The following is a 14,551-nucleotide window of genomic DNA, read 5'->3' as shown; positions in this document are numbered from 1 at the left end:
GGGATATGAGAGGAAACCAGAATACCTGGAGAAAACCCATGTAGACACAGGGAGAATGTGCAAACTCAATACAATGGCCCTACCAGTAATTGATGTTTCTTTTTCCTCATCATTTAATGAAATGATGTTGAAAATCACCTTATTCGAGGACCTAGTGTATAATGCTTTTTGTCAGGCATTAATATGCATGCCATCAAAATCAAAAGACAGGCTCAGCTAAAATTTCTCAAATGCATGGAAACAACCACCTCAACACTGTTATCTTTTAACTTCAAATGGTTACCTGGGCTCAAAATCTGGGTGTGCAATTTTATCTGCTCTGGGCAGTGCTCAATATCAAGCATTTCTTACAACAATTAGGACTTATTCCCATTCAGATAATGTTGTCCTAGTTAACCCCTTTGTGGTTTTTGGAGATGTAGGTTCATGTTTTTAAACGTTTTTTTTTTTCTTTTTTTGAGACAGGTTCTTGCTCTGTCCCCCAGACTTGAGTGCAGTGGCATGATTATGGCTCACTGTAGCTTCAACCTCCTGGACTCAAGCAATCTTCCCACCCCAGCTGCCCGAGTATCAGGGACCACAGGTGTGTGCCACTGCACCCAGCTAATGTTTTTATTTTCTGTAAAAACAGGATCTCACTATGTGGTCCAGCCTTGTCTTGAACTCCTGGGCTCACGCAATTTTCCTGACTCAGCCTCCCAAAATGTTGGGATTACAGGTGTGAGATGCACCAGACCCTTAAATTTCTTAAAAATCCCATAAGTCCTCTTTGTTTTACAGGAAGGTAGAAGCTTGGATTTTAGTCTGATCACAGGAAACAAGTAGATTGTTATTCATTCAACAAAAAATATTTATGATAAACATTTTTCAGGCTATCCATTTATTTAATAGGTCTTTATTACATATTCACTGCTGTCAAGTGTTTTGGGGCCAGAGGTGAATTATCCTAGTTTGGAGACTAGATGGAATATTCTCTTTTAAATGGGTGCGTGTATCTCAAAACAAATCCTGTAGTTTATATAATTTGGAATATTGTATGCCTGTTTTCCATGGAAATGATGAAGTTCATTGGTCATGGTACTCCTGGTCATGGGACTCACACTCACTTTGCTCTTACCTCTTTCTTATTTTCACATGCACCCCATCCACACTCATGTCTAATCCAGACGACTGGTAGTATATAAGAGATCCCAAATATTACCACTGGCTCAGAATCTGAGCCAATAAATGGACAGACTATGCCATACTTGAAATAAACTTCTTTAAAAATAAAAATTAAGAGTATAAGTTCTATCATTTCATCTTCTCAGTTTCATGAAATATTTCATGTTTAGAATGCTAGCAAGTGTGAAAGAGGCTATGGAATTTTGTGAGTGATAAAATATTTGTAGAGTACTTGGGGATCTGGGTCCTATTAAAACCAACCAAACACAAGTAGCTCATATGAGTCCTTCAATTTTTATTCTTGCTTCCAACTTTTAATCTTCCAGCACTGCCAAAACATGGAACTAGGCAGATTTATAGCAATGCTGGTAGTGTTTGTTAGGCACTGATTTCATACAACACTCTTGGCAATAAAACTGTATAGTTCTCTAAACTTGACATTTAGCATGTCCTTTATCCTATAAGAAGAAAAATACTTCTTTTTGTTCTGTTGGAGTAGGTTAGCTTATAAAAATAAAGTGATGCATCTTTATATGTTTTTAACATGTCCAACTTTGCCAGGCATGGTGGTTCATGCCTCTAATTCCAAGCACATTGGGAGGCTGAGGCAAGAGGATCTCTTGAGCCCAGGAGTTCAAGACTGCAGTGTGCTATGATGACACCATTGCACTCCAGCCTGAGTGACAGAGTCTCTTAAGTAAGTTAGTAAGTAAATAAATAAATAAAATGTTCAACTTAAAATAAAATGACAATTTCTTTTCTAGCAGCTAGGTGAAATTTCTTAACTATTAACCTCTGGTACTTTAAACAACATTAAAACAGCCTTTAAAGAAGACATTAATTAACTAAGGAAAGATTTTAAAATAATTTTTCTAAGTCTTAATTTTTAAATTCCTAAAGAACCACATATTCTTTTACCATCCAGGTTTATAAAAATGCAGCTATCAAATTTGATATTAAAACCAAGATGCCTCACATCCTTTGTGGAATAAAGCACAGTATAAAGAAAATTAGAACATCATGACCATTCTTCTTCAATCTTTCCCATTTGTAATATTTCCCCCAAGCAGAGAAGCCTGACAAATCTCCCCTTCTTGCTCATGTGACCACTTTTTGCATCAGATGTACTTAATTTTGTAGGTTAAATATTCAGGACAAAAGGAGAGTAGAAAGAATTTTTAGAGCTTTGATTTCTATGGAAGCAATAAGATGAAACTTGGACATGACATAATATATTTCATTGCCATCAATCTCATTGTAGCTAACACTCCAGGGATTTGCTCGTTTCTCTCTATAATAATCTTATACTTCTATAGTGCTTATAATTAGCAACCTGTGTTCACTTACTTTACGAGATTCTTACAACAATCTTTTGAAAGAAGGGTAGTGTGTATGTATATGAATATATGTACATGTATGTGCACATATTTGTTTATATGTATACATACATGTGTGTATGACATGTATGTATATAGTCACCCCTCAGTGTCCACAGGAGATTGGTTCCAGAACCCCCTCAGACACCAGAATTTGCAGATGCTTAAGTTTTTTATATAAAATGACTCATTGGTCAATTCTTCTTGGTAAAGCTGATGTTGACCTTACCAGTTTCTTTTTTGGCTTAGTAATAGGAACAATGATTTTCATAATTTAGGCGACCAAAAGTAAAATTTCAGTTTAAGTCATTTTAGGAATAAACCATGGAGCTATAAATCTTTTGGAAGAGTTACAGATTCAGTGTTAATGCTAGAGTATTGCAGTCTATTAATACAACAGATAGCTCTGAAAAGTTGCTTTAGAAAAATGTTTCAGCTAAAGTGACCCAATATCAAATTCTGTACAGTTACCCTCTATTTTGTAAATGCATATGTTAATACCAAAGTGTTTATATTGTGTAATTTCCTACCTTAGATGCTTTCATTTTTAATATAATGCTGTTTCAAGGTTGAATATGTACAGTGATAACTGTTACAAATTGATTACGAGAGAGCACAATCATTGTACAAATCATAGGCTATGTCATTATGTAGACAAAAATCACTGACAATGCATGCTAGAGGTGGATCATAAATAGTAACTCCTAAGACTAGAAATCTACTTGATAGTGATTTTTATGGGTTCATCTTTAAAAGTGACCTCACTGAATAAAAGTTTAATATTTCTTAAAAGAAAGGTAAATCTAAAAACTGTCCAGAATTTTCGATCCTAGTCTAGTACCACTTACTTGGGAACAAATATAGAAACACAGGCAACCCCCTCCGTTAATTTGGCTCTATGTCATTGTATAGACAAAAATCACTGACCATGCACGCCAGAGGTGGATCATAAATAGTTAACTCTTAAGACTAGAAATCTACTTGATAGTGATTTTTATGGGTTCATTTTTAAAAGTGACCTCGCTGATTAAAAGTTCAATATTTCTTAAAAGAAAGGTAAATCTAGAAAGCCGTCCAGAATTTTCTATCCTAGTCTAGTACTACTTACTTGGGAACACATATAGAAACACAGGCAACCCCGTCTGTTAATTTTGATGTTGAACGTGTGGTTAGAGAGCACACTGGGATATGTTACAGGACCTGAGATAGAAAGCAAATTTGTAAAGTGTCTAAGTGTTGATGGAGAAAAACACAACTAGCATATACGGAAATTTTCTTTTTGAGTTCTCTGGAGGGTGATCACCAACTCAGTAGGTGAAGCCCTGCCCTCTAGTGGTTATGGGTGTGCGAGGACTTCTGTTCAACACTACGTGTCTGGCTCACCAAGGTTTATTAAAACCAATCGTTAATTAAAAAGCACTTATTAGGGGTCTGGGTAAGATGCCGAGCAAGTGAAATGTTTACGTGTGAAAAGGCATTGCCACTGGACAAAGGTACAGCGGCCGAAGAAGTGCTCGTTCATTGGCTTCGACCGCTGTACGACTGGTTTCTAATTGCTGTTCCAGCCTCTCCCCAGTTCCATACACCACAAACCAATGAAAAAGATTAGTTCTCCCTGGAGTTCTCTGAGGCTGAACCTTGCTGTCTCATTACACATGGTAACTAAGCACACCCCTTAACGGAATTTTGGGAAGTCGCCCCGCGATGACCGGCTTCCGCAAAAACCAAGCAGCCAGTGCAGGGTTTTGCAAGTGAGAGTGCGAGACTCGGGAGGCTGCTCATGGTGCTCCAGTCCCTGGCAGGAGCATGGACACCACGTCCCTTTCTTCCGCGGGCCTCAGCGTCGCCTGCTGGGATTGTGACTGCACCCCGTCGGGAGCGGCTTCCCCTACAGAATTTGTAGAGAGCGCTTAAACGCCTCAGGGACAGCAGCCATGGCTGTCAGCTTGGGCTGACCCCGCGGCCGCCCCACGGGAATGTGTGGCCAACACGCGGCGTGGGCGAATCTCCCACTCTCGCGTTCAGTGGGTGCACATAAACGGGCGGACACCGTCCCTGGGATAAGGGAGGCGCCGGCAAGAACAGGGCGGGCCACGAACCCCGCGCGACCTCCTACCGGACGGATCCAAACACAAACATTGTCCATTCCAGGCCGAAGTCTCGGCCTTCACTTCACTTCCGCCTTCCACTCCCGTGAGCACGAATACGCCTGCGCGCACCTCTCGCAGCGGAAGTAGTAGCGACAAAGCTCGGTGCGCGGCTGGCCCAGGAGTGCTGGGCGCGACTGGGCGGCCGGCGGCGGGGAGGGGCGGAGCGCAGGAGTCGGAGGCGGGAGAAGACCAGCACGGCCTCGCGGAGCCGGCCCGGCGGACCGTGACGGGTCCCCTCACCTCCTCTCCTTTCCCCTCCCCGCCCGCCTTCTCTCCCTCCCTCCCTCCCTCCCTCCCGCTCGCTTCTTCTCACGCCCGGAGCAGGCTCCCGCCTCGCACCGCTGCCCAGCGAGCAGCTCCTCTTCTCTCGAGGCGCGCGGGGCGCCCCCGCGAGCCCCGCAGCTGAGACCCCGCAGCCTGGAGGAGGGCTGTGTGGGGCTTTGGGTGGGTACCAGTATTACCTCCTGCCCCCATTTCTAGAAACTTCCAGGTTCTGAAGGAAGGGGAGGTTCGGGGATCCCCTGGCTGGGAGGGCATCTCTAGGGCGCCGCCCCGCTGGCGTGAGCTGGGGACGTTGCGGGCACACGATGGGGCGGGTGCGGGATCTTGGCGCGGGGCGGGGGGGCTCCCGAGATAGCGGCTGGGCGGGGAACTCCTTCCTCAGCCTCTCTCTCGTCAGCGCCGCTTCTCCTGGTTTCTCTTGCAGATGCTGCTGCTAGGGGTGGTGGGAGCAGCCGTGGGACGCGTGGCCGGGAGCGGGGGTGACAGCCTGGGATTCCGGGGGCTTCTCTTCCTTGTCCTCCTCTTCTCTCTATTCCCAGTGTGGCCGTGGCTGACACTAAAGATTTTGTAGCCATCAACCCGAGTGCAGTTTCGATGGAAAATGAAGGTAAAGGCCCCTGGCCGACCGGTTGCAACGCGGAGTTGAGGGTGTGGTGGTTTGCTTTTAAGTTGACTTTGTTTTTCCACCTTTTTATTTTAGTGAGCTTATTTATTTACTGTGTATGTGAAGTGTCCAAGGATTTGCTTACTTAGGGTATCCAGCTTTTATTTTGGTAACATAGAGCATTTGAGAGATTGGGGTTCTGTGGGTGACTGAGCTTGATTCAGCTTTCTTGAGGAATTCCTGCTTTCTTCAGCTTAGGGAATGGGAGGAAAGTTTTCATTTCAGATAGCGTCTATGTATGTTTAAATAGCTATTTGAAAGGAATTACCCGAGGGGAAGTAGAAATGGGGGACAAGGGGATGGGCTGCATCTTTATATATTGGCGTTTCAAGCCTCGATGTGGCAGGATTCATTTATAAGAAAGCAAGCCATGTTTTATTATCTCTAGCACTGGGGAAAAAGCTCATTGTTTTTCAATTCACACACACACACACACACACACACACAACAAAACAAAAACCTGTGAATTTAATGAAATGTTATGAGGCGAGTGCTTTTCTTAAAGTTCCACCCTATTTCAAAACATCATTTAGGAGGTTGACAGCGGAACCTGTTTGTTCACTGTACACTTTGGACACATTAGATCGTCATTCACATGTTACATGATCCCTTTGGCCTCGTTAAAATATTTAATGCTTTTCCTGCACAGCACTGATTATTTTTAAAATTGTCGAACAACTGTGAATAAGTGAAAAAATATTTTTTTTTTCCCCTCCTGAAACAACACTTATTCTTTGGACTGACTTCCGACTTGTGCATGATCATTTTTTTTCTTCTGCCTTTAACCGGGCTGCAAAATACTATAAAAGATACTTAACAAATGACAGGTTTTTCCTCTTCTATAATTTGTTTTAAAAAATCTGTATGTAGTATAAAGGAGCTGCAGTCTTGCTTGCTTGCTGCTTCTCATTTGTTTTTCCATTGTTGAGAATGTAAGCTTGATTGTCTTACTAGGACTGGTAATTTTGAAATGGATGTTTCTTATAGATGCAGTAATCAGTTTTGCTATCTGAGACCTCTGGGCTATGTAGGGAATATGATGAGAGTCATGATTATATTGTCCAATTGTACTCTGGATGGATAATTGGTGGAAGACATTTTCTGAAATACTAAAGTGTATAACTGCAGAGGAGTTATACTAATTGGGTCTTGAGAAACATTTGAAAGCAGTGATGTTTTTGGTGATAGGAAAATCACTTTTCTGAGTCTTTTTCTTCTCTAAGTTTATAGATTTAAGAAAGGCAAATCGATTCTGCACATGAGACAAAGAATGTTAAATGCATTCATATACTTGTTTCTTGGTAGAAACATCTTAAATAACTTCTAAAATTTAATGTATGTTTATGAGCTTGTTTTCAGAATGGTACCAGATTTAAGAGGGTAGCCTAAAGTAGGTGGATTCTTTCATGTTGCTTTTGTTTCTTGATCTCTCAGGAAGAGGAGCATGAGTAATGAAGCCGATTCTCATTATCTACTGAGGTGGGAGGCGGTGGTTGTGAGATAGGAGCATGGTGCCTGCTTGTGTCTGTCTCTGTGTTTTGTGGCCAAATATGAATTTTGTGGTTTCATAGTAAAAGATTATACAGTTCTTAAAAACGTGTGGGGTTTTCTGTCCTGTTATTCTTGACCATCAAGAGACCATTTTTGTCAGTTTCCTCACTATCATAACATGTTTTTTTAATATATAAGCAGTTTGAAGAAGAGCCTGTATATAGCCTAGAAATTTTCAAAAGTGATTGACCATATTAAACTACATAGATTGATACCTGTTCCTTTTTATTGTTCACTCGCCTTTTTATAGTTCTCATCCTTCTTTTATATGGTGTAGTATTAACAATTTGGAGGTGTGAAACAAAAATGGATTCAAGTCTTGACTAACTTGTCTTGAACCACTTAAAGCTGTGTGATTTTAAGTAAATTACTTCACCTTTCTGAGCCGGTATTTCTTCATCTATAAATTGGAATTGATAATCTTTAACTCACAGAGTTGAGAGGCTTAAATGAGAAACCCTGTATAAATTCTCTTGTGAGGGAGGAATGATAATGTTTAAGAGCTTGAGTTGTGGTGAAACCATGGAAACTGAGTTGAATGCTGGATTCGTTGCTTACCATTTATCTTTGTGCATATTAAAGTTTTCTGTGCTTCCCTTTCTTCATAAAATAAAGATAATGATAGAACCTACCTTATGAGGTTGTTGTAAACATTTCAAACAGTATCTGGCACATAGTAAGTGCTCACTAAATGTTAATTATAAATAGCCTAGCTGAATGTTTGATACATACTAATAGGCCACCTGGCTTTAATATTGTCATGACAGCTGAATGTTGGAAGGGGGAACAGTTGTGGCCAAAATACTCTGTATGAAGTTGTCATTGTTAGTTGAGGGTTGAGTGGAGTTAGGTAAGGAATTTTCTATGGCATTAGTGCTTTTAAGCCTACAGAAAAAGTTAGGGCTCTAGCAAGAAGCCAGGGTCCAGTATAGAAAGAGACAGGTTTGGATTTGAAGCCTGACAGGTAATGTTTTCCTCCCCTAAAAAATCTGACAAGTTACTCGGCTTCTAAGCTTTCTCAGCCTCTATAAGTTTTCTCATCAGTAAAGGAGACAATGCCCTCTTGCAAAGTTGGTGTAGGTAATAAATGAAGCCGCCAGAGCAATGTTTGACGTACAGTTAACTTGGATGAATTGAGTGATGCTGCTGTTCCCTAGTAACGGAATCCTCCAGTAGGTATGCAGGTAAGTTATATTTGTAGGTGTGAACAGTGTGGAATTGATAGTGGCTCCCTAGAGCATCAGCATGAAGGTTCTTAGGTAGCTTACAGTGGTGTGGGGAGGAAATGGTTTCATCCATGTGTCGGTTCCTTCAGCAATGGTGGTATTTTCTTTGGCACTTCAGTTTCGATTCTTCTGGACCTTTTTCCCAGGGCCCATTTAAACTTTCTCAGCAAAGCTTGACCAATTTTTAGCTGTAGACTCCAGGATGTTTCATGAACACTTTCTGCTTGTCACTAGGAACATTTAAAATGTTAATTTCCTGGAATTTTTGGACTACTTAACATTCAGTCGTGAGTTAGGATTTTATCCAGACCCTTTGGAATTTCTTTTTACATGTTTATCACAAATCTAAACAGATACCACTTAGGAATCTTGAGATGCACAAGTAAACAGCTCTTACCTGATTTTTAAAAGTTAATTGCATGTTTAAAGTGATAGCTTACTAGAAAAGATATTTCTAGCTGGAGAAGCTTGCAAATTAGTTTTTCCTTTCTTGTAATGGATTTATTTTTTGGAATAAATTTGGCCTTTCCCATAGAAAATTCAGTGTGACTTTAATACATATGAAACTTTAATATAGCCTTAAATGTTTGACTAGTGAATAGAAATGTAATAGTCTTCAGGATTTCAGGATGTGGTTAATTTAAGATTATAGACAGAGCTAATAGGTGTAGAGAACAATCCCCCAATCTTTTTCGTTTGAAAATGGATGTATTTACACTTTACTTTTAAAAGCAGTTTCTTAATTCAATTTCAAATTGTTAATCATCTAGGAATGTCTCAAGAAAAGATTGTGTTACTATAGTTGGAGAAGCTATAGGGAAAAAGGGATGAGAAGCCACCTTAATTTTATTCCTTTAACTGAAAATAGGAAACCAGGTTATAAAAATATTTTATATCTTTGGGTGTGGGAAATATAGTTTATGTTGTTTGCAGTTTTGTCCATAAAATGGTACTCTTAATTAGTACTTTGAAAAAGAGTTGAAACTAAAAGAGACTGTATATGTATGACAACATTTTATAAACTGTAGTACTTTAAGCCAGAGGATGCTGTAGAGAGTACTTGTATGCAGTAGCCTTCTGACAGTTGGATTCCAAATACTTGATTTGTCTTTATATTTTTGTCATTCATTTAAAGTCAGCAGAATTCAGGTCTGTTAACCCGAAGCATTATGAAACAAAATAGTTTCCTAGGGAACACACCCCTAGGGGCCCAGGACTGATTTTGGAGATCTTAGTTAGCCATGATCTGTTTTACAAGGTTAAATTTTGTTTTAAAGGTGCCAAGAACGCTGTGGCTTGATGGTAAAGTTAGCATGATTTTTAAATTACATTGTTGTTACATGTAGCATCTTAAGATATTTTAAGGATCAGTTCAAGAGGTCCCCTCACATTTACTTTGTTAAAACAGAAATTCTTTTTAATAATGGTTTCAGGCATCAGTTATGACAATGTTATCTTTATGCTTTTCATGTAGACAAATGTCGGTAAAAGGCAGTAAAGAGTGCATTCTGAGGTTAATGCTATCATTTCATGAAAGAAAGGATTTCTCAAAAAAAGAAGACTAAATTGATAATTTCCTCTTGGATGTGTATGACTGACTGCTACTTGTATGCATTTGTTAATCCAGTTTACCCTTGAACAATGTGGGAGTTGGGGTGCTGACCCACCATGCAGTCGAAAATCTGCAGGTAACTTTTGAATCTCTGAAAACTACTCCTAATAGTCTCTGCTGTTGCCTGGAAGCCTTACTGATAACATAAATAGTCGATTAACACATACTTTGTATGTTATATGTATTATATACTGTATTCTTACAATAAAGTAGAGAAAAAAACTTACCAAGAAAATTATAAGGAGGAGAAAATGTATTTATAATTCATTAAGTAGAAGTGGATCACTATAAAGGTCTTCATCCTCATTGTCTTCATGTTGAGTAGGCTGAAGAAAAGGAGGAGTTGGTCTTGCTGTCTGGGGTGACAGAAGCAAATCTTGAGTATAAGTAGACCTTTACAGTTGAAACTCATGTTGTTAAAGAGTCAACTGTGTATCTTCTGTCTTCAGGCTTTAAGTTGCTACAGACAAAGGTATAAATTGTAGAATTACAAATAAACCAACTGTGTTAATTTAGATTAGACTAAACTTGTGATGTGTTTAGAAAAAGTTTGAATGAAATGTTGAAAAGCTGTCCTAGGTTATAGACAGAAGACAGTAATAGTCGGGGTCAGAAGCATTATCTTAAGATGGCTGTAACTGGGTGTCTGATTCAATTTCTATCTCTGCTTTTTAAATTCTGCTATAGGTATTAGAAATGTGTGAATTGGAATTATTTAATACACCTGTTTGTTATAATTGCTTTCTTAAGTAAAGGCCTTTTAGTTTGACATTGGGTCATTTCATAAACGTGCCGACCTAAAATCATGTCCCTCAGAAGGAAATGCATTAATTTAGTATGACATCCTTTTCTTTTCTTTTCTTTTCTTTTCTTTGTGTGTGTGGTTTTTTTTTTTTTTTTTTTTTTTTTTTGAGATGGAATCTCACTCTATTACCTAGGCTGGAACCCAGTAGCATCATTATAGCTCTTCAAAGCCCCAAACTCCTGGACTAATGTGATCTTCCTGCCTTAGCCTCCTGAGTAGCTGGGATTATAAGCGCACATCACTATACCCAGCTAATTTCTTAATTTTTTTGAAGACGAGGTCTTGATTTATTGCCCAGGCTGGTCTTAAACTCCTGGACTCAAGCAGTCTTATTGCCTTGGCCTCCCAAATTGTTGGAATTACAGGCATGAGCCACCATGCCCAAATTTAGAATGACATTCTTTATTCTTTTAGAAAGCTTTGAGATATTGATGCATCCTTATAGAAATTACTTCTGTTTATTTATTTACTTAAAACAGCTTGATAAATTTGGAAAAAGGAAGACCCTAAATAATAAATATATTTGCCATCAGCCCTTTATAGGAAAACTCAGAAATAATAAGTGGAAGTATTTAGGAAGTCACTCATCAGACTTTTTTTTGAACATGTAAATGTGTTTTTTTGAAAATTTAAACACGCAGAGTAAAAATTAAAAGTTTTGGTTAAGTTGTGCATTTCAGAAATTTGTCTTGATTATGGTGTTTGGAAGTTAAAAAGGATAGAGCATTAGTACATTAGTACATAAACGTTCTGTTATTCTCTGCCTAAGGGCAAGATCCAACTTTGAACTAGGTCCTGGATTTCCTCTCATCTTAAATAGGAGTCTTTTTCATTTGTAGTATAAATAAATTAGCCTTTTGATGCTGTGATTTTATTTGTATATGTTATATATGAGATTTATATATCTCTTTGTATGCAGGCATTTCACTAGATTTTGTTTGGCCATCTATTTTAGTGTTTCCCTAGCAGCATGTTTGCCTTACCTGCCTTCATCTAGGTTTCTACATCAGCAGGGGTGGAAATATTAGTTGGTTTAATTAAGCTTTCTTTGGGAGTTGCACCTTACTTGCTCTGTTGAGTGTCAGTTCTACCTTCTTTTGAAGCAGGCAAAAGCAGTTCACGGCACAAATGCCAGAAATAGCATGCAAATCACTTTGTAATGGCATGCAAACTAATTTCTGCTGTGTCCTTTTCTTAATGCTTGTGAGGGTTACTATTTACTTAAGAGTTAATATTTGGCTTATGAAACTACTATCAGATGAGAAATTCCAGCATCCCTCCCCACCCCAGAGAAAGATGTGGTCATTGTGGACTGCTCTGAAGTCTGCCAGCCCTCTATCCTAAAAGTTGGTAGATCAGTTATTACATCTTGATATGTACCCCTAATTCATATGAGGGACCAAGAGAGATTAGTTACTCCTGATTTCTTCTGTTAGAAGATAAGGGAGTTTGGTTTGTATCTATATTAGAGTGATGGGAATGAAGGGTAGGAATGGATGACGGAGATATTTTACTCCTAAGAAAAATCAGCAGGACTTGGACAGTGACTGGATACAGAGAATTAAGGGAATAGTTGAATCAGACATGACTGCAAGATATCATTTAGGTCAGTGAGGGTGCCATTGATTGTGGTTGAAGGAGTGAGTGGATTTAGGGGCTGGCTGAAGGGAGTATGTAGGTCAGACTGTCATGGTGTGAGGCTCATATGGCTATGCATGGAGAGAGGTTTTAAATCAAGTACCATGTTTCAAAGTGAGCTCTTGAAGGCAGAAACCTCAATTTGTCCTTTATTCATCTTGAACAGAGTCTGGGACGTACCTATTGTCAATTGAATGAAAATGCTGACTTCTTCCTTCTAACTAAGTGGTTCTCATTTAGGGATTATTTTGCCCCCAAGGGACATTTGGCAATGTTTAGAGAAATGTTGGGTTGCCACAACCCAAAGTGTGCTACTGGCATCCAGTGTGTAGAGACCAGGGATGCTGGTAAGCATGCTACAATCCGTAAGACAGCATCTTCTACCTCCCCCCGGCCGCCCCCAAAATTGTCTAGCCCCAGATGTCAATGGTGCCAAGATTGAGAAACACTTTTCTAACAAACGGCAAGGAAGTTGACTCCTCTAAGCTTTGGTTTCCTCGCTTGTAAAGAGATGATGACTACTTCAGATTTGTTAGAATTAGACAAGGCAGGGTGTGTACAAGTGCCTGGCATGAAAGAGCAGCTCAGCAAATGCTAATTTCCTTTACCTTCCTTGTTGAATTTAACTGCTAATTTCAAGGCTTCACACACACACACACACTCTCTCTCTCTCTCTCACACACACACACACACACACATATATATATTTCTTTTCCTGAGAGGTGAGTGGGATGCCTAGGAAACATAGAGTAGCTTTTATAATCTTAATACTTTTCTCTTGGTTTTATCAAATTATGATTTTGATTATACTTTGGTTTGGGTTTGTACTATTTCAGGATTCAGTATTTAGTGTTCCCTTAGCAGTAGACAATGAAGTTAAACCCTTAATATAGATCAATGAAGTTAAGCCCTTAAATTGTACTTTTTAGCCTGTAAATACATTTTATGTATTATTTATTGCTCACAGAACTGTTACTGTTTGGAAGCAATTTTACTATTCTTTGAAATCAAGACCAAAATGTACTGAATTATTTCTCATGGAAAATGGTAGACCTCCTATGTCTCTATTGCCTTTTTCCTTTTTATCCATTTATGATTCTAAGTAGACCTCTCCCTGAAGTCCAGAACTCTTCCTTAGATTTCCTTTTTAGGGTCTTCATTAGGTGGCTTTCTTTTGCTTGTCCTCAGGTGCCTTTTTACTTTATTTTGTAAGGTGCTGAGTGTTCCCTCCAGTTTTTTCGGTGATGTTAGGGACAGGACCACCTATATTTTCATCTCTAATACCATTTCCTTAGTGATCTATTCCAGTCATAGCCTCAGTGTTTAAAGTCTCCTTACATGTACATAGTAGTGTGGCATTCTCATTTTTAGGGAGTCACTGGAATTTTTTTGCTGCTATTTCTTTCCTTTTAGGAAAAAAACCAGTTTACTCTTACTATACGTTATTTTCTCCATCTATAGAATGGAATTACTGTAGGTAAATGTCCTTGAGTTTGGTAAACTATGTTTTGGACTTAATAATGTACATTTTATTAATTGCAGATGGAATTTAGAAATAACATGCCTGTTTTTCATCTTTAAAATTATTTAAATATTCCATTCATTAATTAGTTGGTTAGAAAAATTAGCTTTTGAGGAACACTATTTAAAAATGGAAAATAATAATAGAGTACATTTTGTGACAGCAAATAAATTATCGTTTAACTTAACCCTATAGGATTCAAAGTTGGTAGCTTTAAATGATGTTGAATTGTATTTGACCATCAACTGCTTTTACAGGCTTATGTGGCTCCCCATTGTACCTTAGTTATTTAGGTCTGGAAGCACAGGGTGTTAAGAATGCCACCATAATGTCTTTTCATAAAGGTTTTGTTTGTCATAGCCTGTAAAATTAAGTTCACCAATTAGCTGCTTTATGAAATGAATGTCATTGGTCATGGTGGGGGAGGTATTAGGAGAAGGTATAAAGGAGTCTAAAATAACTTTCTTTCTCTCCCTCCCTCACTTCTTTCCTTCTGCCTCTTCCTCCCCCCTCCCCTCCCCTCCCCTCCCCTCCCCTCCCCTCCCCTTCCCCTGTCTTCTT

At 39.1% G+C, this 14,551-nt stretch overlaps 1 protein-coding gene across 10 annotated transcripts in view; it reads left to right on the top strand.

The window, feature by feature from the left end:
• The window catches only part of ATP2C1 (ATPase secretory pathway Ca2+ transporting 1), a 165,345-nt gene that overhangs the window by 31,568 nt on the left and 119,226 nt on the right, over window positions 1–14,551 (top strand). For 2 of the 10 annotated variants that reach the window (XM_038002885.2, XM_008009131.3), the window contains exons 1-2: window positions 4,877–5,134; window positions 5,512–5,579. The exons of 3 other annotated variants lie outside the window; for them this stretch is intronic. In XM_038002885.2, the coding sequence (XP_037858813.1) occupies window positions 5,574–5,579 (6 nt within the window). In that variant the 5' untranslated portion in view covers window positions 4,877–5,134; window positions 5,512–5,573. Of the gene's footprint in view, window positions 1–4,802; window positions 5,135–5,396; window positions 5,580–10,040; window positions 10,102–14,551 lie in introns of those variants that run through there. 5 more of the 10 variants (XM_008009133.3, XM_008009130.3, XM_038002886.2 and 2 more) reach the window with 4 other exon arrangements.

The sequence above is a fragment of the Chlorocebus sabaeus genome, chromosome 15, assembly GCF_047675955.1.
Source record: "Chlorocebus sabaeus isolate Y175 chromosome 15, mChlSab1.0.hap1, whole genome shotgun sequence".
In the NCBI taxonomy this organism is placed as follows: Eukaryota; Metazoa; Chordata; class Mammalia; order Primates; family Cercopithecidae; genus Chlorocebus; species Chlorocebus sabaeus.
The sequence above is the reverse complement of the archived record's forward strand: the minus strand, read 5'-3'. Positions and strand labels throughout refer to the sequence as shown.